Consider the following 25,721-nt stretch of genomic DNA (forward strand, 5'->3'; position numbering starts at 1 on the left):
GGGTAGAAACACCCGCTAACGTTCGTCAATTTTAATTTTATTGAAACTTTACAATAACGGTCGAAGCGGAAGATCCGCCTAGCGGAAATTCGAAGCGGGCAGAAACACCCGCTAACGTTCGTAAATTTTAATTTTATTGAAATTTTACAATAACGGTCGAAGCGGAAAAAATCCGCTTAGTGGAAATTCGAAGCGGGCAGAAACACCCGCTAACGTTCGTCAATTTTAATTTTATTGAAAATTTACAATAACGGCCAAAGCGGAAAAGATCCGCTTAGTGGAAATTCGAAGCGAGCAGAAACACCCGCTAACGTTCGTCAATTTTAATTTTATTGAAATTTTACAATACCGGTCGAAGCGGAAAAGATCCGCTTAGTGAAAATTCGAAGCGGGCAGAAACACCCGCTAACGTTCGTCAATTTTAATTTTCTACTACTACTATTACTACTACCGTGGCCGGTCAATTGGCCAACATACAAATTAGACGACACACCTTTTAGCCGACACTTGAGCAAATATAACAACTCGAACACCGCAATTCACGATAATTACCCGCGCATTAAGCGGTAAATGTAGCACTCTTTAGTTGTGAAACAAACATTAATCGGCTATTACTGCTAGCTAACATAGCCATGCCTCCGTGGCCCGTGGGACATGATATGAATCTATCACAACCGAACAAATTATGACGGCCGAACGTAATTAAGTCGACGCTTCTAATAACACAACTTTAATTATACAGTTCCGATTTTGGTCATTTTCACGTCGTCTTGATGAAAGCTGCCAGCTAATTGGCGTGTCTTCTAACTTGTGTGTCGCCTAATACACCTAGCACCTACTACTACTAATGTAATCAATTTTTTTGTCAAAATCGATCAAATGTAAATTGAATCAAATTGCAATAGTGCAAGTACAAATAGTCAAAGAAAGCAATCAAATTGCAATAGTACAAATAAATCAAAGTAATAAAAAAACAAAGGTACAAGTAGTCAAAGAAAGCAATCAAATTTAAGCTAATTCAATTGATTTTCTCGCATGGCTTTGTTGATTGCGCAAGCAAGCTCCTTTCTACCCTTCTCGTTTAGATGGACGCCGTCAGGTAAAAAAGACCTCGCTTTGTGCACTTCTTTGTGCAGCTTGAAAAAAGGCAAGTTTGACTGGCTTAGTTGCGCGTTGAAACGTTGGATGTTAAAGTGAGTGCAGTTTCGCTTCAGTACAGTGCACACGATCACTCTTGGACGGTTCGCCAAATTTCTGATGGCACTGTATAAGGCCCGTATTTTCTCCAATACATCAGTTGGATCTTCGCCCGGTCCATTGCGCGCAGCCAGATTGTTACCACCTACAGCCAGGATAACATTTCTGTAGACGGCCAAGGTATCCAGCAACACAAAAAACTGATTAACTTCCCCCCCCCCCCCCCCGATAAGTAATAGGCAACACAGTTCTGAACACAAATGCTGTCGAAGATAGAATCGCCGACTATCGCGGTATGGACCTCTTCTTCATCAACAAAATTATTATAAATAAATTCAGTTGTGGTGCCGTCGATGTTGTCCTTCACAAGCCGTCCGTGCTGTTGATGGTTAGCAAACAGCGGTTTTAGCCTTTTCTTAGGCGGGGCTGAGTTGTTGTTCCCATGGAGGTTACCCAGTCGACTGCGATCCATTTCAACTGAAAGCGAAACAAATATTTAAAAAGCTCAATAACACAGCAGCAGCAAACCACCAATAGTATAATAGTACAGATATAGTATTAAGCGCGTATTGGGTACTGGCATATAGCCTATCGAATTCGCCTTGACGAGAGCTTTCCAACGATATAACTTTTGTATGGGTCCCATCGAAACGGAGCGATGGGCCGCGCCAGGCCCCTGTGCCGCCATCGGGACCCTGTGCCGCCATCGCAACACATCCGTCCCCTGTGTATCGCAACACGCCATCGCGACCCTGTGTCGATCCTGTGTCCGAACGATCCGTCTTTGCAGTGAAATCGTACAACGACCTATTGGAACTAATGAAATTAATTCCGGCTTACTGTCTGAGCTTTTGGAACTTTCGTATACATTGCGCAATTTCAAATGCTCTATTCATGGCAGTTCAGTGAGCGGATGCAGGTGATGCCGTCTCCACCAGTGTTGACTCACAATTAGCATGTCACGTTACCTGTGAGGCAACACACCAAACGAAATTTTCATACCATGCTTTATGGTGAACAACTATGAAGTGAGCATTTCAAAACTTGAAATTTAAAAAGTATATCATTGGAAAGCTGGATTCATATAGAATCTAACTAAGTAAACGGGATCTCAAAAATCGAACGGGAACACATTTAAAAAAAGGTTTGCAGTTGGGGGGGGGGGCTGGAGGTTATGGGACCCATGGGCCTGGTATGCGTCCGAAAAAGGCTTATATCTCGAAAACTACTGAACCAAATTTAAAAAATGAATATGTTTTGGAATCAGCATGAACTGGGGCATCAACCTGGCGTTAAAAAAGTTAAAAAAGTAAAGGAATAAAAACTCAATTTTTGACAATTTGGTTGATTTTGCCTTTTTTCAGCAAAGTTTGGAAAATTGGAAAATAGGGCAATGAAATTAAACCGAAGCTTTTCAACCAATATACATTCGTAAAGAGAATTAAATGGGCAAGAAAATGATATAATATACTTTCAAATACGTCGGGTAACAAACAAGTTATTAAACTAAACAACTTTGAAAATTCGAAAATTTTGCGAAAATCGACCCTGATTTCGGTCTCTACATTGCTCTCGCATTCTCTTGTTTGGCAATACTTTAAAAAGATAATAACATGGTTGTTGGAAGCGTGAAATCTAGTTTACCATGATACCAAAAACTTGTATGTTTTGTCTTGATAAAGTGGGAAATTTAGTCAAAGTAACTCAAAATTGTCAAATTTTTGGCCCCTAAATCGCTAATTATTGAAAATTTTGAAATCAAATAAACAAAGTGGAAAAAAGATCTATATATATTCTGAAAGTACACTAACAGGGCAACAAAAGTAGCTATTATAGACTTTCTAAATCGTCTTCTTCAAAAAGTTATTAACAGACGTTTTTCATGAAGTTCGACTTTTTCTTCACCTAATTCGACGGTTCTTTAAAATTTTGTGAACAAATCAAAATATTGGCATTTAGTTCTACACAAACTCATAAAGTATGTTAACACGGCACTAAAATGAGCTATTATAGACTTTCTAAATCGTCTTCCTCAGAAAGTTATTAACAGACGTTTTTCATGAAGTTCGACTTTTTCACCTAATTCGACGGTTCTTTAAAATTTTGTGAACAAATCAAAATATTGGCATTTACTTCTACAGAAACTCAAAGAGTACGTTAACACGGCAACAAAATGAGCTATTATAGACTTTCTAAATCGTCCTCTTCAAAAGTTATTAACAGACGTTTTTCATGAAGTTCGAATTCTTCTTCACCTTATTCGACGGTTCTTTAAAATTTTGTGAACAAATCAAAATATAGGCATTTAGTTCTACACAAACTCATAAAGTACGTTAACACGGCAACAAAATGAGCTATTATAGACTTTCTAAATCGTCTTCCTCAAAAAGTTATTAACAGACGTTTTTCATGAAGTTCGACATTTTCTTCACCGAATTCGACGGTTCATTAAAATTTTTTGAACAAATCAAAATATGAGCATTTACTTCTACATAAATTCATTGGGTACGTTATCACGGGAACAAAACGGGCTAACAACTGACAGAGACGTTCTAACTCGTCTTCTTCAAAAAGTTATTAACAGACGTTTTTCATGAAGTTCGACTATTTCTTCACCTAATTAGACGGTTCATTCAAGTTTTGTGAACAAATCAAAATATGGGCAATTACTTCTACACAAACTCATAAAGTACGTTATCACGGCAATAAAAAAGTCTAACATAGACCTTCTAACTCGTTTTCCTAAACAAGTTTTTAACAGACGTTTTTCATGAAGTTCGACTATTTCTTCACCTAATTAGACGGTTCATTCAAATTTTGCGTACAAATCAAAATATGGGCAATTACTTCTACACAAACTCATAAAGTACGTTATCACGGCAACAAAAAAAGTCTAACATAGACCTTCTAACTCGTTTTCCTAAACAAGTTCTTAACAGACGTTTTTCATGAAGTTCGACTATTTCTTCAGTTAATTGTACGGTTCATTAAAATTTTGTGAACAAATCAAAATTTAAGCATTTGCTTGTACAAAAACTCATGAAGTACGTTACCAGTGCAACAAAATGGGCTAACATAGATCTTCTAATTCGTCTTTTTCAAAACGTTATTTGAAGACGTTTTTCATGAAGTTCGACATTTTCTCCAACTAATTCGATGATTAATTAATATTTTGTGAACAAATCAACATGTGGGCATTTAATTCTACACAAATTGATTTTGTACCTTATCACGGCAACAAAATGGGCTAAAAGCTAACATAGACTTTCAAACTCATCTTCTTCAAAAAGTTATTAACACACGTTTTTCATGAATTTCGACTTTTTCTTCATCTAACTCGACGGTTCATTAAAAATTTTTGAACAAATCAAAATATTGGCATTTACTTCTACACAAACTCATAGAGTATGTTAACACGGCAACAGAATGAGCTATTATAGACTTTCTAAATCGTCTTCCTCAAAAAGTTATTAACAGACGTTTTTCATGAAGTTCGACATTTTCTTCACCGAATTCGACGGTTCATTAAAATTTTGTGAACAAATCAAAATATGAGCATTTACTTCTACATAAATTCATTGGGTACGTTATCACGGGAACAAAACGGGCTAACAACTGACAGAGACGTTCTAACTCGTCTTCTTCAAAAAGTTATTAACAGACGTTTTTCATGAAGTTCGACTATTTCTTCACCTAATTAGACGGTTCATTCAAGTTTTGTGAACAAATCAAAATATGGGCAATTACTTCTACACAAACTCATAAAGTACGTTATCACGGCAATAAAAAAGTCTAACATAGACCTTCTAACTCGTTTTCCTAAACAAGTTTTTAACAGACGTTTTTCATGAAGTTCGACTATTTCTTCACCTAATTAGACGGTTCATTCAAATTTTGCGAACAAATCAAAATATGGGCAATTACTTCTACACAAACTCATAAAGTACGTTATCACGGCAACAAAAAAGTCTAACATAGACCTTCTAACTCGTTTTCCTAAACAAGTTTTTAACAGACGTTTTTCATGAAGTTCGACTATTTCTTCAGTTAATTGTACGGTTCATTAAAATTTTGTGAACAAATCAAAATTTAAGCATTTGCTTGTACAAAAACTCATGAAGTACGTTACCAGTGCAACAAAATGGGCTAACATAGATCTTCTAATTCGTCTTTTTCAAAACGTTATTTGAAGACGTTTTTCATGAAGTTCGACATTTTCTCCAACTAATTCGATGATTAATTAATATTTTGTGAACAAATCAACATGTGGGCATTTAATTCTACACAAATTGATTTTGTACCTTATCACGGCAACAAAATGGGCTAAAAGCTAACATAGACTTTCAAACTCATCTTCTTCAAAAAGTTATTAACACACGTTTTTCATGAATTTCGACTTTTTCTTCATCTAACTCGACGGTTCATTAAAAATTTTTGAACAAATCAAAATATTGGCATTTACTTCTACACAAACTCATAGAGTATGTTAACACGGCAACAGAATGAGCTATTATAGACTTTCTAAATCGTCTTCCTCAAAAAGTTATTAACAGACGTTTTTCATGAAGTTCGACATTTTCTTCACCGAATTCGACGGTTCATTAAAATTTTGTGAACAAATCAAAATATGAGCATTTACTTCTACATAAATTCATTGGGTACGTTATCACGGGAACAAAACGGGCTAACAACTGACAGAGACGTTCTAACTCGTCTTCTTCAAAAAGTTATTAACAGACGTTTTTCATGAAGTTCGACTATTTCTTCACCTAATTAGACGGTTCATTCAAGTTTTGTGAACAAATCAAAATATGGGCAATTACTTCTACACAAACTCATAAAGTACGTTATCACGGCAATAAAAAAGTCTAACATAGACCTTCTAACTCGTTTTCCTAAACAAGTTTTTAACAGACGTTTTTCATGAAGTTCGACTATTTCTTCACCTAATTAGACGGTTCATTCAAATTTTGCGAACAAATCAAAATATGGGCAATTACTTCTACACAAACTCATAAAGTACGTTATCACGGCAACAAAAAAAGTCTAACATAGACCTTCTAACTCGTTTTCCTAAACAAGTTTTTAACAGACGTTTTTCATGAAGTTCGACTATTTCTTCAGTTAATTGTACGGTTCATTAAAATTTTGTGAACAAATCAAAATTTAAGCATTTGCTTGTACAAAAACTCATGAAGTACGTTACCAGTGCAACAAAATGGGCTAACATAGATCTTCTAATTCGTCTTTTTCAAAACGTTATTTGAAGACGTTTTTCATGAAGTTCGACATTTTCTCCAACTAATTCGATGATTAATTAATATTTTGTGAACAAATCAACATGTGGGCATTTAATTCTACACAAATTGATTTTGTACCTTATCACGGCAACAAAATGGGCTAAAAGCTAACATAGACTTTCAAACTCATCTTCTTCAAAAAGTTATTAACACACGTTTTTCATGAATTTCGACTTTTTCTTCATCTAACTCGACGGTTCATTAAAAATTTTTGAACAAATCAAAATATTGGCATTTACTTCTACACAAACTCATAGAGTATGTTAACACGGCAACAGAATGAGCTATTATAGACTTTCTAAATCGTCTTCCTCAAAAAGTTATTAACAGACGTTTTTCATGAAGTTCGACTTTTTCTTCACCTAATTCGACGGTTCTTTAAAATTTTGTGAACAAATCAAATTATGAGCATTTACTTCTACACAAATTCCTTGGGTACGTTATCACGGGAACAAAATGGGCTAACAACTGACAGAGACGTTCTAACTACATGCCATTAACCTGCAAAAGTCTCTTCTACTGCAGAAAGAAGAACAAAAATAAGCCAAACCAAAAAAACTAACAAAAAAAGGCTTCATTGTCATCGGTATCCTCCTCCTCTTCATTCTGGGTTGAAGACGTAGATCAAATTTTTATTTTTGCAGCACAAATTTCTGTAATTTTTTTCCGTGCGGAGCCTGGATAAGATTTACACCCGTTGAAAAGAAGGAAATAAGTGGACAAAACAGTGTAATTGTAGTGTATTTCTAAGAGTGTAATTTATTAAAAATAGCGGTGTATTTCTAAGAGTGTAATCACTTCAAAATTACACTTTTCACTCTTTTCCCCACTAAAAATTGAACAAAAGAGTGTAATTTTTAAGAGTGTAAAAAGAGTGGAATGAAGAGTGTAAAGAGTGTAAAAAGAGTGTAATTTTCTAAAAATTACACTCTTACACTCTTTTCCCTGCTATTTAAGAGTGGAAAACGCTTTACACCCTAATCTCGCTTAATAACGGTGTATTAGGGGTGGACACCTCGGCCCGGGAAACTTTGTTCACGAGCAATTAAAAAGTATCAGTCTTTTGAATGAAAAATGAATGGAAATTATTCGTTTTGTTGTCTCCCGAATGCTAATAGAAGAAAGTGTGATATTGGGGTACGCATTGCTACTGTTGGTTGTGCTTCCTATGAATCCAGTTGCAGTGCTCTTTGCCACATCTGATATTGTACTTGTTTCAGTTACAGCAGGTGCAGTTGAAGAGGGTTGAGTTACAGCGGATGTTGTCGGAGCATCACTTGGGACACACAGACTTGGGCTTTTTATTGTGGAATCCTCGAATCTGTCAGCAATGTTTGCGCTGTTTGGTACGTCAGTAGGCAACGGGTCGAAGTCTTTCCAATAACACCGCTTCATTTTGGGTGGTGGTTGCTTTGAGCCCGCACACATATCTGGTACGCCATCTTTGGTTCTACCAATCACAAATTGCGACTTTGACCACTCTATGATCATTGATTTATTCAAATAAATTATTGTAATAAAATTATGAAATCGAAAAATAAGTCTAAAAAAGTAAAATGGTAAAAAAATATACCTAAAAGTGTAATTTTTAATGGTTACAAAAGGATCTCACTAAACCACATAAACATTACAGAGAGAAGATTTAAGCCAATGGCAGTGAAGGTCAACACGGCCCTTTATACTTTTGCAGAGTTTCGGCAATTACTTAAAGCGAAACTGTGTTCAACTTCCCGACTTCAGAATAAGAGATCTAAAAATTTGTAACAAAAAGCCGTTATATATGCCAGACTAAAATCACAAGAGGTTGCTGCACAAGAGATTGTTGCGAATGCTGCGGTCGAAAACCCCCAAAACGCAAAAGTCAGCCAAAAAAAATCAGTAGAAATGAAAGGCCCAAATTCAGCAATTGCAAAGTTCTCCTTTTATAAATTTTGATTTACTCCGTCTGGCCAAAATTTGCTAAGTTGTGCCACTCGTGAAGTGTTTCAGTAAACGTTTTGATCAAACAATTGCATTTCATTTTTTGTTGTAATCCATGACCCTGGCAGCATAGTAAATTAGTACTGATGCCTCATATTCGAAGTGTAAAACATGAAGCCAGTACTGATACACATTATTTTACCAAAATTGTTTGCACAGACTGGAAGCAGAATTGGAAATGTTTTTTTATGAAATTGGTCTGAACAAATGTTTCTGGTTTTAGCTGATATCTTTAAGAAAAAACGACACTTTTCGAAAGTTCGGATTTTTTTAAAAAATGTGGTTGATGCGGTGAAATTGCACAAGATAACTGAGCTTCTAGGGCACTTCCAGGGCAAGTAGCACAAAAACGGCAAAAAACTAGTAAGAAATATTAGTAAGAGAAACAAACAGACAGTGTTCTTATAATAAAAGGCTGAATTAGCTTGAAAATGACTGCCGTTTTATTTAAAAATGTATAATGTTTTTTTTTTGTAAAATCACAGCCAATAAGTTCTAACCATAGCGATTGATAATTTAGGCGTAATATAATTTTTGAAGTTAACTGAAAATTGACAATCTAATTTGAAACATCACACTAGCAGGGAGCATATGAAAACCTTCGCTCGCAAATGAAACTATAGACAGGAAATCAAGCAATCAAGCTGGTTAAACTCAGTAATACGTTTAGAATTCAGGAAACACAGTTTTAACCCCAACCTTTTAGAAGTAGAAAATGTTCTAAAAACGGTTGAACATTTTAGAATGCAATAATTGAAGGTTGTTAAAACCCTGGCACTGTTATCATGTGTATTGTTATCATAAAGTCACGATTCATAAAAATTGTCATCATTGAACTGTTGTCGAGAAAAAAAGGTTATCAGCAAAATTGCCATCGAGGGATCAAGCGGCCTCATTCCAACAATTGTACTATTCAAAGGGAAGTAGCCTAGCACTGGTGAGTACTCTAGCTCAACACGATTGACGAAAAAAGTATTTTTTATGCGACTGGTGTTTAAAACAGATCTTAGCGAATTACGGATCTCAATGACTTCTACACTGACATATAAATCATTGCATTCTGTTTTAAAAGTAAGTTGCTACAGCTTGCGAACAGTTTTTTGGAAGGTGTTGATATTTACTAACATCTATTCTAATAAAAACAAAACGAAGTTCACTGGTCATTTTTGAAAATTTTTACATTTTGGGACTGAATTACATTTTGAGAACATTTTGTACACCCTTGATTTTGCAGAGCCAACATATCAGAACCAAACTGGTTGCTAAGCTAAAATCTTAAAACGGTTGCTAAGTTTTTTGCATATAAGAATCGCAAGTAACAACTTTACCGGGTGGGAAGCCGCTTACTCCTATAGAAGGGTAAGGCTTTAATTTTTGGGGTAAAATCCGACATGGCTGAGTTTTCAGTTTCACAAATGCCACCTAGTAGAGGGTGCAATTTTACCCAAAGCCTACGTCTAGTTAGGATGACGCGAACTTTACCCCCTTACCGCCTTTAGTGAACAGAAGAAGCGGAAACCCTTTATCGGCATAGAACTAATGATACCGGTTGTCGGCCACTAATTTGGAATTACGGAAGTCCACTCTGTAGGCCTGTAGTGGATATTTTGTCCACGAGCATCACCTCAGGACATCCCTTATGTAAAGAGAATGTCCTTAATGCTTATAAAATCAGGAAATTGCATGTAGGTTGAATTGGCCGATATTTTGGTTGACATTTAGGATGTACATGACGGCATTTAACAGGCCATGGTGTAGCTACCTTGACCTGACGGAATGAAAAAAGTCAATAGCAGCACAGAAGGCTGAGAGCCTTGTGCCAGAATGCTGGTTGTTTTTTTGGGTAAACAATTTGTTTGCTCGGATAAGCTTTAAGGTGGCCCACACTATAAGCACAGGCCGAAGTGCTAAATATGGAAAAGTTTAAAATTGATTGTTAGGCATAGTTTGCAGCTATTGTTGAGGGAGGGTTATGCTAGTCATTATTGGGCGTCGTTGAGTTACTGGGCATATTTTGTCGGAGCCTTTGCGCGCGAGGATCTGATTAGTTGCTGTTGTAGAGTTAGAGTTATTAAGCAGAGTTGGTCTGATTCATTGAGCAAAAGCTAGCAGTTATTGTTGTTGCTTAGCTGTGGCTGATCAGTCGGTTATTAGGTGAGAGATAGATGCAGTTGTTTAAGTTGCGCTTAAATTGTAGCGCAAGAATCTGATTAGTTGCTATTGTAGAGTCAAAGTTATTGGGTAGAAATTGTTTGATTGATCAAGCAAAAGCTGGCTGTTATTATTGTTGTTTGAATGGTACTCACCAGTCGGTTATTAGCTGAGATAAAAATCCAGATGAATCAGTTGCGCTTAAGTAGTAGCAGCAATTGTTACAATTAGGGAGCTAAGTTGAGATTAACCTAGATAGTTTTTTTGTTCCAACTTGCGGATAATCGAGTTAGATTCAGTAAAAGGCAACATTTGTTTGCTTAATGTTAGAGCATGTTACCTGATGCGTATTGAATTGATGTGTTTTACTATTAGACATCAATTTAAATGTTTTACCATCAACACTTGTTAACAAACAAGAGCAAAGTACGGAAATCATACTGTTAGGAAGCAGAAGATTCACCTAACTAAACCTTTTAGAATTGTGAGGTCTGTGCGCTATTGTTTTCCCGTTATACGTTGCTTATGCGAAATTTGGAATCCTACATTTTAGGGAGACACTGGCAAATGCTCTTTAGAAGTTAATCCAATACTATTTCCTCTCTTCACCACAAAACACAATCCAACTCCTAACTACTACTCACTCTAATTTTTAAACCACACTATGAACTCTTGTCTGGACCCCTGTCAAGCTAGAAATCAGAGTTAAACTGGTGTTGAAATTTCACCCTCAAAAAGATGTATGATTAGGGGTTAACCGGGGAATTTTTTCGGCCAAATCCCCAAAAAGATCAGCATTTTGAGCGGTGACGGGAGTAATTTGACGCAAGAGTGGTCAGTAGGGGTTTTTTTTTGGGGGGGGGGGAGGGGGGTTAGAACTCTGCGCGAATAGGGGTTTTTCGAGGGATAAAATGATGAATGAGGACGGGTTAATTACCCCACTCGGAAACCCTAATCGTTCATTGGTTTCGAGTACTGATTTCGAGGCCCTCATATTCGAAGACTGACGGTCTTGAACTCGCAACCTCATTTACCTCAGCCGGCTCTCTTTAGCCTCTAAACCGTCACTGCTTCCCCAATTCTTGACAGCTCATCAATTTGAGTCTTTTCCCAATTACCCCCATTACCCCCATATCTGACATCGGTTTACCCCCTAAATTTAACCCATAATCTTAATTTTTTGGGGGGTCAAATCTAAAAACCCCCCATTTACCCTTTTATGCATTTTACCCCCCCCCCCCCCCCTGAAATTACCCCCCTAACATTACATCTTTTTGGAGAGTAATTTCTGGGGGGGGGGGGGGTAAAATATAAAAAATCACACCATTATCCCGATTGCCCCCTAATCTTACATCGTTTTACCTCCGTAGACATTTATCGGATCTATTATGTTTTGCCTACAGCTCAGTGGGCCTATATCTTTTACGCCCCTCAGGCCTACGAGCTATTTCTTTACATACTAACGTGCTATATAGCAACATATAATTTTTAACACGGGGGGGCAAAACAGAATAGATCCTATTATCCCTCTATTCTTACATCAGTATGCGGGTAATCACCAGCGTTTAGGACAACGACAACAAAAACGACAATCTTTTTGTAAAAAATTGTCCTTTTCGTCGTTTTATCGTCGTTTTTTTCATATTCGTTAGTTTCCGTCGTTTAAGTTGTCTTTTACTTGTAAGAAATAAATCGTTCCTTCGTTGTTTTTTTTCGTTTCCTACGCCGTTTTGTTCATAAGAAATTGTCGTTTTGGTGATAGTTATTTTTCGTCGTTTTTTTGTTGCTTCTTTTCAATGCACAAAAAAGCGCTGAGTTTGAAGGAGATGATGAAGTTTTAGAACCCTACTAAAACCGAAATTCAGTTTAACATTGTTTAATTCTGTGAGCAACTCTGATTTTGATATAAGCAAAAAAAATCCTCCAACTAGCAGAAAGACAGGTAGTATTTGCACCTTGCAAGAGCTATGAAATTTAAAAAAAATTTTTAAACCCGAGGAGGTCTTCAAGTTTTTAATTAATTTATTCCTAGAAATTCTTTCTGCATTGGGTAATATTGACACGGGAAATCATCCGTTCTAATTTTGAATGAAAAAACCACAATTTTAGCTGGTCACTACAGGTAATTACAGTGCGTCCTGCACTTAAGGCGGATATGGCACGTGTTTTCAGGTCAGGTGTGAAATGTCACGGACACGTTATCATGGGATTTGACGTGGTAACATGACGTATCCCAAGGAATCGATTAGATGGTATCAAAGCGCTTGCAGAGGTGGCATTAGGTTCTTTTTTTGGGGTACAAGGGGATCTAGGAAAAAAGATGAGACAGGAGGTGTTTATTGTAATTTTTTTTGTGATACATATGAATACTTATGTAGTACGCTTCAACGTCGATTCAACCATTTTTAAATTCAGATCTTGGTTGCTTTAAAATCATCTACACTCGTGTTGAGAATTGAGTTGGATTTAAACATAAGAAATCATCAGGTTTCGTTGGTTTTGTCAACAAAAAGCGTTTGATCAAAGCATTTTTTCTCGCCGTTTGATTGGTTTCCGTCGGTATTTAAACGTATGAATCGTCAGTTTTTGCCGTTCTAAAAATCTTACAAAAAGGACAGTCCTTGTTGGGATTTAAATCTACAACCTCGAGATTACTAGCCACCTCCTGCTCCAATGCACCACCTCTCACTTAGCATCCCTCTATTTCTTTTGTATATAAATCAAATTGAGCCTAATGATACCAACAAAAAACAACAATAATCGACACTTCTTATATCAAATACCAATAATACCGACAAAAAAAGACGATATTCGGCAGTTCTTACATAAAAACCAGCAAAATCCAACCAAATTGACAAAAATGACACTTTTTGCGTCGATTTCGTCGCATTTTCTCAACACGGGCAAAGATTTACCGTAAAAATGTCCACATAAACTCTAGCTCAAGTTGAAGGTTCTCCTCAAATTAAATTGCATTTCAATGGACATCAGTAGTGGGTAATATGTGCTATCTAGGCACCAAAAAAATTTAAAAAACCGCCTCAACATTTTGTGTCGACTGCATAGCACACATTACCCACTACTACTCCTTAAAAACGTTTTTAAAAACAAAAAAATTCATGTCTGAAAGTGTCACAACATAAACAACACAATTGTAATAGGAACGTTCAAAAATAACTTTACTCGAAGTTGAAGTTATATGTGTTAACTACATTATTTATAACAATTCACCAAATAATATTTTCATTTTGATACAAAAATTGTTGGTAACTTCAGTTAAACAAGTCTTTGATACATTTTACAAATTGCCAATGTGTGGATTACAAACAGAATGCATCAACGGAGTTGCCACCACATGGATCAGTGAAACTGCTTCGCAGATCAACTATTACTCTTGTTTTCGTTTCAAGTTTCGCACGATGTGTATTATCAAAAAAGTTGCCAACTTCTTTTGGTGAAAGGTTATATCTTAAATTGAAACCTTTTCATTGTGACGTTCAGTTTGAATGAAGTTTACTTCAATGTGATTGTGAATGGTTATATAAAATATGATGTTCCGGGTGATGGTGAAAGGTTAAGTTTTTAAAAATTTTTGCTTTGAAAGAAAACTTTTGGTTAAGCATTGAAAGAAAAATTTAGTAACAGTGTCTCAACAAACACTAGTCCAATAATTTTTGGTGAAGGATAAGATTCATTTATACTGGAAACAAGAACGGGACAAGATAGATTATTCGATTAGATTTTAAGAATATTTTATCAAATATTATCATCAAATATTATTACTCAAGCACAACTAGATAGTTTTTTAAATTATGGTAATTGAAACAACAAAAATTAGCTGAGTATTTTTTTAGCCCCAAAAGTAGCAAAGTTATAGAAGACAAAGAATTACACCACTTTACCAAGATGAAAATTCTTCAGTTGATTTAAATGATAGACCATCTTTAGGTAATTCCAATAATAATAATAGTATTGTTTTAAAAGCTATAGAAATGTTTCCCAATTATAATTGGGTTATATCTTTATTGAATAAAAAACGTATATCGATAACTAACTCTTTTAGAACAAATACACCTAAACAAAAAACATGAAAAACATTAATACTCATAAGTAATAAACCAATGTGTTGGATAAACATACCAAATGATGCAATTGTAACGTACAACATGAACATTCCAAGTTCCATAAAAATGAGAGCTGTTGATGCATCAAACAATCCTGAAATATTTAGATACAGTGTTACTTCTTATAAAGATAAACCTAAGCTAATAATTGATGATTTTGTAAGTTATGCTTTTAAATGCAATGTCTTTTCCAAAGGATATACATCTAATTGGAATAGAGAATTTAAAATATCAATGAAGTTCTAAGAACAAAAATACCAACTTATCTTAAATTAATAACTTAGAGTTGTTAAAATCTCTGTTTAAATTTGAATCTAATAAACATAGCACTATCATCAATAGCAACAACGGCAACAACAACAAAAGTTGCTATAACAGTATATGTTTATCTTAGTCATTACCAACAGAATTTTCAACAGCTAAAATTGTGTTTTTCTGTCAAAAATAATCAATACTAAAATAAGAAAAAATTATAAAGCACTAGTACTTTAAAGTATTAGTATAAATTTTCAACTAAGGCCACATTTGTTGTGCTTTCATCTGTTCCTCTAATTTCATTTGATATTACATACCTTGTTCATTTCGGCTACAGTCCAACTTTGATCAGCTGGTGTTTTTAAATTCTTCAACGTTCGTTATGTTTTTACAGTAATCGATTATCATTCCTTCAAACTCCACTCTTTTGGTATTTTGAGCTTATAAGCACGGAGTTTAGTTTGGAATCGTTTTAAAAATTTTTTTTGGAGCAAAAAGAGGTAAATACTCATGTGTTAGCTGTGCTGTGCGCTTGAAAAGGGAACAGAAATTTTCATACAGGTCAATATTTTTCTTAGAATTTTGTCCATTTTTCTGTCACTGATTATATGTACGTTGGTTGAAAAAGCAGAAAATGAAACATTCCACCTCTTAAATATAAGAGCAAATAGAAATTACCTTTGAAGTCCGTATTGGTGGATAAAACACGCCTCACACAGTTTCCGATTTTTCCCGCGCTCCGTCTCAATTTCCCTACATTTTCCCGCTTTCCACAGATCAAACAGACTGGCTTCTATTTCATCGTTGGATCCTACCCATAGGTTCTCGGCTCTAAATTGAACGTCATTTGATAACGATCCATATTCATATGACTCCAGGTTGCCAGAAATATGCAGCTCGAAGATATATCCGGTATAAGCGGTGTGCTCTTTGCTCAAACTCAGGTTTGGATCTATGTCATTCATGAAGTGTATTGAGAATAAGGATTCGATTTGATTTATTCCGGATGAGCCAAAGATCTTTGGATAAAATCGTTTTCCTTTATCCAATCTGGAGACCTCCCATACGACCATAGATGCATCTTTAAGTAATCTTATCAAGAATCCGCTTATAGTTCGACTGTGGGCTAATTAGTAATTTTCGTAAAAATTTGTAATAGTGAATGCATGTAAGCTCGAAGCTAAATGTAAGCTTGTCATTGTATGTAAGCTCGAAGCTAAATTATGCCAGATCATCGCTAACAAAAGCGTTTTCTTCTTTAATCGATATGCAACATTTTACATGCCAATGTTGCATATTATTGCGGTTATTAGCGTTTGCACCTCGGTTCAAGATTAAACCCGTCAATTTTTTTGGAAACATTGTCGAGGGCGTGAACTTCAGTTAAGGAAGAAAAAATAAGAGGAAAACTATAATGAAAAAAATCTTCTAGTAATTTTGAAAATGAAGATTCTCGTTCGTCAATTCTAGCGTAATGAAGAGTTATCGCGAAAACTAACAATCCTAACAGCCAATTGAAAAACATCGATGAAACACATAAAAGACTAGAATCAAAGTTTTCTATGAAACAGCGATCGATCGAAATGTAGAAATTACTAAAAAGCATACCTGGCTTATTGCCAGAAAATAGCGGTGATACCTCTGTTAACGTGTTTTCACGAAAATTCATTGCAAATAATGGAACCTAAGAATAACCTGAGAGTAATAAAACTGATTTTGTTTTTCTTTGTTGATTTTGACCTATGTAATAAAAAACTGAACTCATGAAACCACCACACAAATTGAGATCTAACGATTTGTCTTTATATCCTCTTATCTAATATAGTAAACATATATCAATTATAGAGAGACAAAATAGTTTTTTGCAAAATTTGCAGCAGAACCAAAAAAGAGAAAAAAAATCAATTAAAAAAATTGTATAATAGACTCCTTTAGAGTCAAAGTAATGGAAATCTACAGAAAAGTGGTAGAATACATAGCCCGAAAACAGCTTCCCATGTGCTCCTTGACGCACATCGGAATTGAACTAGAAAACAATTTGGAATACTTGGAAATTGACAAAAATTTTCGAGTAGTAATTTGGCGTGCTGTTATAGTAAGACTCTAAAGTGTCACTTTCTAAACTTCTAAACTGGAAATTATTAGACTCAATACCAACGCCAGCCAAAAATTGCTCCAATAAATTTCATAGCTTAATGCATCGTGACTAAATGACACGGATTTATCGGCTTATCCCACTTTTTTAATTTGATTTTGTTGAGTTTGATTCTTTTTGGTACATTGCAACTCAATGGTGGTAAAATTTTAAGAATTCGATCATTTCAAACATTGTGCGAGGTAGGTCAGAAGTCGGACCTAAAATTCTTGAGTTATGTAAAACAAAACGATGATCCAAATTTAAAACAAATTGAAAAAACAGCACGACAAGTCCTGGTCTACTATTCGAAGAACTTTCAATGACTAAAAAAAAATCGGACTAAGAATGAACTATGGATGTATTCAGAAAACTTCAGATAAAAATGAAATAACATTAAAAACAGAAGAAAATTTGCCGCGCATGAACTAAAAATCCAAATGAGAAAGCTAATTTTTTAACATCAGTTTTTTACTCTATTTTGAATTTCAGGTGAAAAAATAAAACTATTACACAATTGCTACAACTATTACACAAAAAATAAAACTATTAAAATTAGACAGCAAACAACAACTTTGCAATAAATCACCGCTGGCGAGGTATAGAGACAATACAAATGACATATGACAAAGTTATTAACGGAAATTATTGAAAATTGGCGACATGATAGTCTATAAAACACGCAAATAAAATTCGAAGTATTCAAAATTTTTTGAACCATAGAAAACATATCAATAGAAAGCATATCCACTTTGATGGAAACAATTAAGTCACTGCGCAGCTACTTTAGCAAAAAATGCAAGCAAGAATCAAGCGTTCAAAAATTGTCAAAAACAAAAATGGTTTCAAAGGCAATTAAATCTTTTACATAACAATTAAACGATTACAGATATTCAAAATTACCCAATAGGAGTGTAAATGAGACTCATGCATAATGTGACCAACCAACAGAACAACCAAAACAATTACAAAAAGATCAAAATCCAAGTATGAAGTATGTTGTGAGTTTTTTCAGACAAGTCGTGCCAGAGTCGTGAAAACGGTTAGGTAAGAAAAAATTCTATAACTCCATTTGGGACCCGTTTGGTAGCATAGATATCAGTCATTATTGCAATTAGGTGACAAAAAGAACAAAAACTACAGAAAAGAGGTAAAATTCAAAAAAATTCTGTTGAAAGCATGCAGTGTCAAAGTAGTGGAAAGTTTTCAATTTAGATAAAAACTATTTGCGTTAATAAAATTTGAACTCACAAAACAGCCAATCCGGTTCGTCAAAAATTAAACTAATTGAAAGAATGAAGAAAACAACTACAAAAGATTCCTAAAATCACTAACAGTTTTCTAAATCAGTTAGGGTCAAGGTAGTTAAATCCGTTAATCTCAAATCAAATCAGCGAATACAAATCAGTATGTCTCAATAGAGAGGCCTTGTGACATATCATTGATGAGACCTGATAACAGAATAGCAAAAAATATTTAGTACAATTATAACAAGTATAAAATAGCAAAAATAATACGTAAAATGAAAAGATCCACTTTTTCATAAATTTAAATAGCGCAAAAGTCTTCGAAAATTATTAGTTTTCCGGCTCCATTCCGTTTCAATCACCCCCAGTATTTTTTTCGTCTCCTGTTACAAATAATCTGTTTTATAAAGCACCTTACCATGTAAAAAATAGCACGTGCGCCTGGGGGTCGTGAAAAATATACGACCACTAAGCTGGGCCAAAACAGAAAAGATCCCGTTTTCCTTTGAGGTTTTAAAAAGAATGCAGTTATGAGTTATTAGAGCAAATGTAATGCGTATTAAAATAGAGAGCAAATGTAATGCGTATTGAAATTATTTTTTACAAGGAAAAAACCAGCAGAAACAAGTCAAATTGTCTCATTTGAAAAAGAAAACTCACTTTCGAAAACGGAAAATCTGTTCGTTCAACTTTTTCTACTTCCATTTTAAAGAGCGTATTGAAAAATATATCACGCCTTAAAATTATTCATTTATCGCTCTTGTTACTATTCTAGTGTTTCTAAAATCACTACTGAACAATGCTAATTTGACTTCTGATTGAAAAAAAAAGTCAAAGATAGTGTGAACAGATCTTTGAAAAAAAGACAGTACACCAAAACTATTTGAATTCTGCACTTGAATGTCAGAGCATATCAGTGTTGAACCAGCATACTTAAATATAAAAAAACTTAATTCAGTTCCAAAACTTTGCATCTCCGGAATATTTTAAGTTTCATTATGTGCAGTTTTTCTTCATTGTGATTATATTGAGCTCAGAGAGTTAGCCCAGGGTAAATCTATCCTCTAAAGTCTGAAAATTACTCATACCCAAAACTAAGTCTCAGCAGAATACTGGAATACTGTCCTCTTTTTGTAGCTGATAACTGCTAATTACTATACGAGCATAGACACTTCTTTTATATACGCTACTTTAAAGGCAATTACCACAAAGCCCTTATAGTTTAGTCGTTTCCATTCGCTACCCGAAATAAATATCACTCGCGGAAGTTCGAATCGTATATAAAGCAAACCTCGTTGGCGGGAGTTAAGCTGAACAGTTTATTTTTCACGAAGTGAACTTTACTCAAAAATAAAGACGGGCCAGTGTGAATTGTGACATGAACAGAGTACTGGTCATCCTGACAAAACGGATTGTCCTAGACTGATTCAGCGCTGATTTTCTCCGCCACCAAACCCCCCGGGGGGCAAAACGGAAAACATCTCGGAAGAGTTTTGATTTGTTGAATATACTACCAAAATCCTGGCTAGAGGTTCACTGCACGTTGATTTGCATATGTTTAAAGCACTGAATTGAGATTTAATTCGATGGACGAAAATTTTTTTCATCTTACAGCAAAATTCTTCAATAAAAAACAGAGTTAATAGTTGTGTTTCATTGGTACCAAAAACTTGAGGGTACTCTACCACTTAAGCAAACAATTTGCGAAAAATGAAAGTGAAATAGCTTTAAATGTGTTAAGCTCTGCCTTGATTGTATTACTCTACAGCCAACAAGGCCAAAAATTTACAAAAAATTTAAGAAAGTTTATAGCCGGAAAATTGTCGGAGAACAGCCATCGGTGACGCGCTTGACGACCATCGGGATTGAAATAGAAGAAGAGAAAAGCAGAAATGAAAATCGTCAGAATTTGCATCTGAGTGTCGAAACGTGTTCATTAGATTCTAAAACTGTACTTAATTAGACTTTTAAACTGAATGCTACTCAGCTCATGCCGTATGACATAGTGACGGAGCTTCATCTGTTAATTCCATTTCTCTTGAACTTCCTTTTTGCAAGTGATCGTATTCACTACATTGCGTAACTAAATGAAAAAAAAATTAAAATACAATCTGTGGAGACATTGAGTAAGTTAACTCAGAAGTCAAAAATAAAAGTCTAACTTGAAGACAAAACAAAAAAATTAATTCAAAGGTAAAGTCAATCAAAAATTTTGATTCAAAGATTAAACCGCGGGTTGATTTAAAGAACCACAGCAGCCTTAAAATGCAATCCAAAAATTTGATTGAAAGAACATAAATTACTTTACATGACCTTGAACAAGGCGAGCCAAGCAGAGCCTCACATATTGTGATAAAACTAAAAATTTTGACATTATTAAAATTCTTGAAGCTAGAGAGCCAGAAAGACATAAATTAACAGTTTAAATGTATCTAGTAACCGGAGCACTAGTATCCCGTATTGATTAGTTTTTTTGGCCTGTAATAAATTCAGTAAGGTATTTTCTTTCCTAAAAAAATCAAATCCTTGAAAGAAAATTTGATAAATCACACTGAAAACTTTTTCAAAAATGGCGGACTGTTGTGATGCTTATGTTTCAAACTCAAATCGTTGTCTCTATAAAAATCTAGGATAAAAATTTACAAGCCATAAGAACTATCTTCCCCCCTTGGTATAAAAACATACAAAAACTGACAAAAAGATAAAAAAATAAAAAAAGAGCAATTTTTGGTAAAAGTCGATAATCTTCTCGATACTAATATCTTCGTAGCCCATTAGATGTCTCTAAAGACTAACGGGTCACCCATCTTATCGCATTAAAATTTCAATTGAGCCCTAAAGATAAAAAACTCAGAAATTTTTTGATAACGACAAATTTTAATGACATTTTAAATTAGCCTCAAAATCATTTCAGTTCAAAAAATAATATTTAAAAGAAAAATCAAGAAAAATGAAAACATCCGCATTAAATTGGGAGTTTAATTTGCAATACCAGAGATATGGCATAACAAACGAACATTAAATAGACTCGTAACTTGTAATAGTCATTTTCGAGCTTTGAAAAGCGTCACATCTGTACCCTGCTAGAAAAAATCAGCAAAAACGCAACTTGGGAGCAAATACTACATAATGAGTTTTTCACCTTGAACTTTGGTCCCATTCATACAGATTCAGCAGTCTACGCACTTCAAGGGCAACTAAAATCAGCTAAAGTTTTCAAACGAATCTCAATGACCACTGAGCGTCACTTATTCATCACGTTTTGAAAACACAAAGTCTCTAAAAATGTGTGAAGAGTTCCTACAAAAAAGACAGAGAAAGACTTAGTGTTGTGAAAAAAGTGCCTATATAATTACCATGGAGGAGTTGCTAATTTTAAACTGATAATGTCACAGGTCAGTAAAAAGTTGTTTGACATATATGAAACAAGTTGAGGCAAAAAAGACCAAAAAATGATCTATCTTTTATTGTCTTGTCTTCAAAAAAGATCAAGATGCTCAACTTATGAAACAGCCCAGCATTGAAATCAAATTTAAATACGTTGAAAAGCAAATAAGAATAGACAATTAAGTTAAACTCAAAGTAGCAAAAAATTTTAAAAAATATTCAAAGAAAGTGAAGAAAGTTTTTTCTTGTTTTTTGAATACTTATGTCGTTACAGCAGATTATTCCTTGCCAAAATGTGCAAACTACATCCAAATGGAAACAATAGGGTTTTAAAAACTGTTTTGGATAATTCTGTGGACAAATTGAAGAAAAAATGACAAAATATCGAAATAAGTTCAAATATTGATTAGTTTCCGTATTTTAAGGACCTAAAGAAAGCCCATATTTTTTTGTTAAACAACGGGAAAAATGTAGAATTAGTGTATTTTGTATTTTCACAGCGTTAGGGCTTTTCTTAAAAAGGGTGAATAAAACGTCAGTTAAGGGCGAAAAATTACGAATAAGATAGTCAAACAGTGAAATAAACGAAGTCGTAATGGTGTAACCAAAACAGTTTAAAAAGTGTGTCAATTGAAGTGTAAAAAAGTTAATGATCTAATTAAAATTTTAAATATATCTTACAAAGTTGTAAACATATCCGGCAGATTGCCGAGAAATAGCTTCGATAGACACTTGTGTCCTGAATTGAAACAACTGAAGAAATCATTTAATTATGGAATCATTAGATTCCGACTGTCATTTTCATGGTAGTTTTTCAAATAGAGCTTTTCAAAATTAAAATTCGGAATCAAAAACTGAAGACTGTAATACTCAAGAATTAGGACATACACGTTCGGCACTACTTAGGTTCACACTATTCATACTTACTTAGTAAATGACCTAAAACAAAATAAAAGACGTCACGCACACAAATTATAACAGCAAAGCAGTAGATTTCATTGAAATTCAAAAAGTCAATTTCAAGAAGTCTTGACGTTTAATTCAAAAGAAAAATCTTTGGCTAAACAAAAATTAGACACAGAACGGAATATGAGTGAATTGAAAAAATCAAATCCAAAAAAAATCAGATCAAAAAATAATAAAATAACCAACTAAACGTCGGAAAAATTGCTCTCGATTGACTAGTGGGAGCTAATCAATTGCAGCCTGCTTCAGTCGGGGTGAGGGGTGTGGAGCCTAAATTAAGAAGTTCAATAGTAGGCTTCAAATAACCACATTGGAGGTTAACATATAACACCATTTAAATTTAATGTGAAAAAAAGCACCAGTTTTGGCGCACTTTTCATTTGAATTTTGGTATTAAGTTGCGGCCAATTCAGTTCAGATGCTTGAAATTGTGATTGAGAGAGAATTTTAGATCACGCGAAACGCAAAAAGTCAAGGGCGTAAAAGTCACTCCAAAAGTCAAAACGGTCAACAGAAAATTTTGCATAGCAAAGGCACACACGTTTACAATAATTGCTTCTCTACGAGAGCAATTGAAAACTAAAAATCAAGGTTTCCACAAAATTGAAAAAAACAGTAAAAATCAAAGTGAAATTGCCACATGTGAACAGAAAATGACTGGCGAAAAAGCAAATATTTGTTCAAACAACGTTTTCTCACTCTTCTTTAAAATAAGAGTTAAGATATTTCACGCCGCAAAACCACTCTCTGTTTTTTCGCTCCACTTCCTTTTTCGGCATGACCAAAATCACTACTCCAATTTGACTTGGAAGTATAAAAATCATGAAAATGTTAAAAAAAAGACAGCTCCCCAGTACAATTCAAATTTTTTGAATTGTAAAAACCACTATGTCCGCGATAATAGCCGCTGTCGCTTTGCGGCTATTAATTAAAGGAGTGTATGAGCAAATTAGTCGTCAGCCTTATTCCATCTGTAAATCCAAAAATTGCTCTTTTAAATAACAATTTATCCACCCTTAATAAGCAGGGCACTTACGGTGTAGTTTTTTTAACTCTCTTTACACTCTTTTTTTCCCGTTAATATTTGAGAAAATCCCTTGGCTCGGGGAGGGGGTAGTGGATGAGGAAATTGGGTGGCTGGGTAACTGAGAAAAAGTTAAGACAGAGTGGGAGCAGGGTTTACATCGGTCAAAGCATTTTGAAACTAAAATTATCATCTAGAATGAGACCGCCTTTGGGAAGCTAATAAAAGTTTGATATGACATTGAAAACATTTAGAATACCGACACACCCCTTCTAGTTGTAGACAAGCATCAAAGCACCCCCTTCTAGTTACAGACAAGCATCAAAGCGTTCTTCAAAACGGTCGTTTATTACGTCACCAACGCAAACTTCTCTATTGAAGATTAGTCCCTATCTTTAAACGTATCTTTGAATGTTTAACAAGCTTTAAGCAACCCTTTCCTACATCTGAAAACGAACGATACTATAACACTTAAAAAGTTATGGCTCTTCTTGACGAAAAAGCTTTCCTGAGCTTAAATAAACAAGATATGTACAAAATATATATTGATATTTCCAAAAATTACAAGAAAAGGACACGTTTATCGAAAAAGTTATCACTTAGCTGGCAGAAAAATTACTGGACAACAAAGTGGAAAGTGGTCAAGACAATAGGGAGCATGCTATGGTTGAAGTAGCTATCCAAACAGACAACAGTGAACAAGTAAGAGATTTCCAAAAAATTTCATTTAAGGATGTTAACGAAAATTTAGTTATTGGGAGCAGCATTATTGGAAAACTAGAGCGGGATACAACAATACCTGCTGATATTGGGTTGCATGCTTATCGAGGGTCAAAACAAATGAAAAATTGAGAGTACTGAAGGATTACGAGGCAAAAAAATTGAAACCTTTGGTCTTACAAGACGGAAACAATAACGTGCTGAAACATACGTCTGAATCTGCTGAAGTAAACTTTGAAGAATTCAAACAACTGGTTAATCTTTGCGTTGAATAATTCACACCAGAAACATTTGTACTCTGTAAAATACCACCGTTAAAGGATCTTGAACATAACACTCAGAAGAACAATATTATAGATAAATTTAATTCATTACTTCATGACAACTATGACAACGTTGATCGGTTTAAAATTTTGCCCCTAAACGATTATGTTAAAAGTGCTGCAATAAAAACTGGTGACTCAACGAGCTATAATTATTTGTTCTATGACAATGTTCATTTCAATTATCAGCATGGCGTTCCATTATTGAAAAACTGGCTACTTTCTCACTTGTTGCTATCATCCAATGGTCGAATTGCTCAGTCCTATGGGGCTCCTCAATCAGGAGCCACTGATAACACGCAAGCGAGGCAACCATTGAAACTTTTAAGAGCTCAATTTACCAGACAAAACAGGTACCAACCTTTCCAAAGAGCAGTAAATTACTCTCATAATAATCCTTACAATAATCAGTTGCCTTATCGCGCTAACTCTTATGCTTATAAATTCGATGGTTCTAACAGCAGTTATGGCTTTTAGTGTAAAGTATCTGATCGGTTTCTGATGTAGGTAACCGCACAATATTGTATTTTTAAATGCTTTCTTTCTTTGTCTTAGCTCGACCAAAAATTTTTATTTTCCTTTGTTTCTTATTGTTGTCCTCAAGATTTGCCGCGACAGCAATAAGAACAGAGGAACACGGGTACAATTCAAAAGCGCTAAGCTTAAAAAACGTATTGGCATTGAAAAAAAAGATTTCCAATAGAAGTGCTTACTCTTTTAGTAATAAACTGCAACATGCTGTACGCATTCTTCATCCCAATCTTACTGATCAGCTGTGGCGACATAGAGTTGATTCCCGGCCAAACTGTGTCGTTTGCAGAAGCTAAAACAAAATGCAATGCGGACAAAAAAACCTTAATTTTTTCCAGGTTAACTGTCGAAATATTGTAAATAAAAGACGGGCATTAAATGA

The 25,721-nt window shown here is 34.7% G+C and overlaps 1 protein-coding gene across 1 annotated transcript in view; it reads right to left on the minus strand.

Moving 5' to 3' along the window:
* LOC142340276 (uncharacterized) overlaps window positions 1–16,095 on the minus strand; it is a 38,129-nt gene extending 22,034 nt beyond the window's left edge. The window contains exons 1-2 of the mRNA XM_075390850.1: window positions 15,686–16,095; window positions 7,639–7,947 (exon numbers count right to left, since the gene is read on the minus strand). Coding sequence (XP_075246965.1) covers window positions 7,639–7,947; window positions 15,686–16,080 — 704 coding nt within the window. The 5' untranslated portion in view covers window positions 16,081–16,095. The remainder of the gene's footprint in view (window positions 1–7,638; window positions 7,948–15,685) is intronic.
* Window positions 16,096–25,721: the final 9,626 nt, after the last annotated feature.

The sequence above is a fragment of the Convolutriloba macropyga genome, chromosome 5 (genome assembly GCF_964194025.1).
Source record: "Convolutriloba macropyga chromosome 5, txConMacr16.3, whole genome shotgun sequence".
Lineage (NCBI taxonomy): Eukaryota > Metazoa > Xenacoelomorpha > Acoela > Convolutidae > Convolutriloba > Convolutriloba macropyga.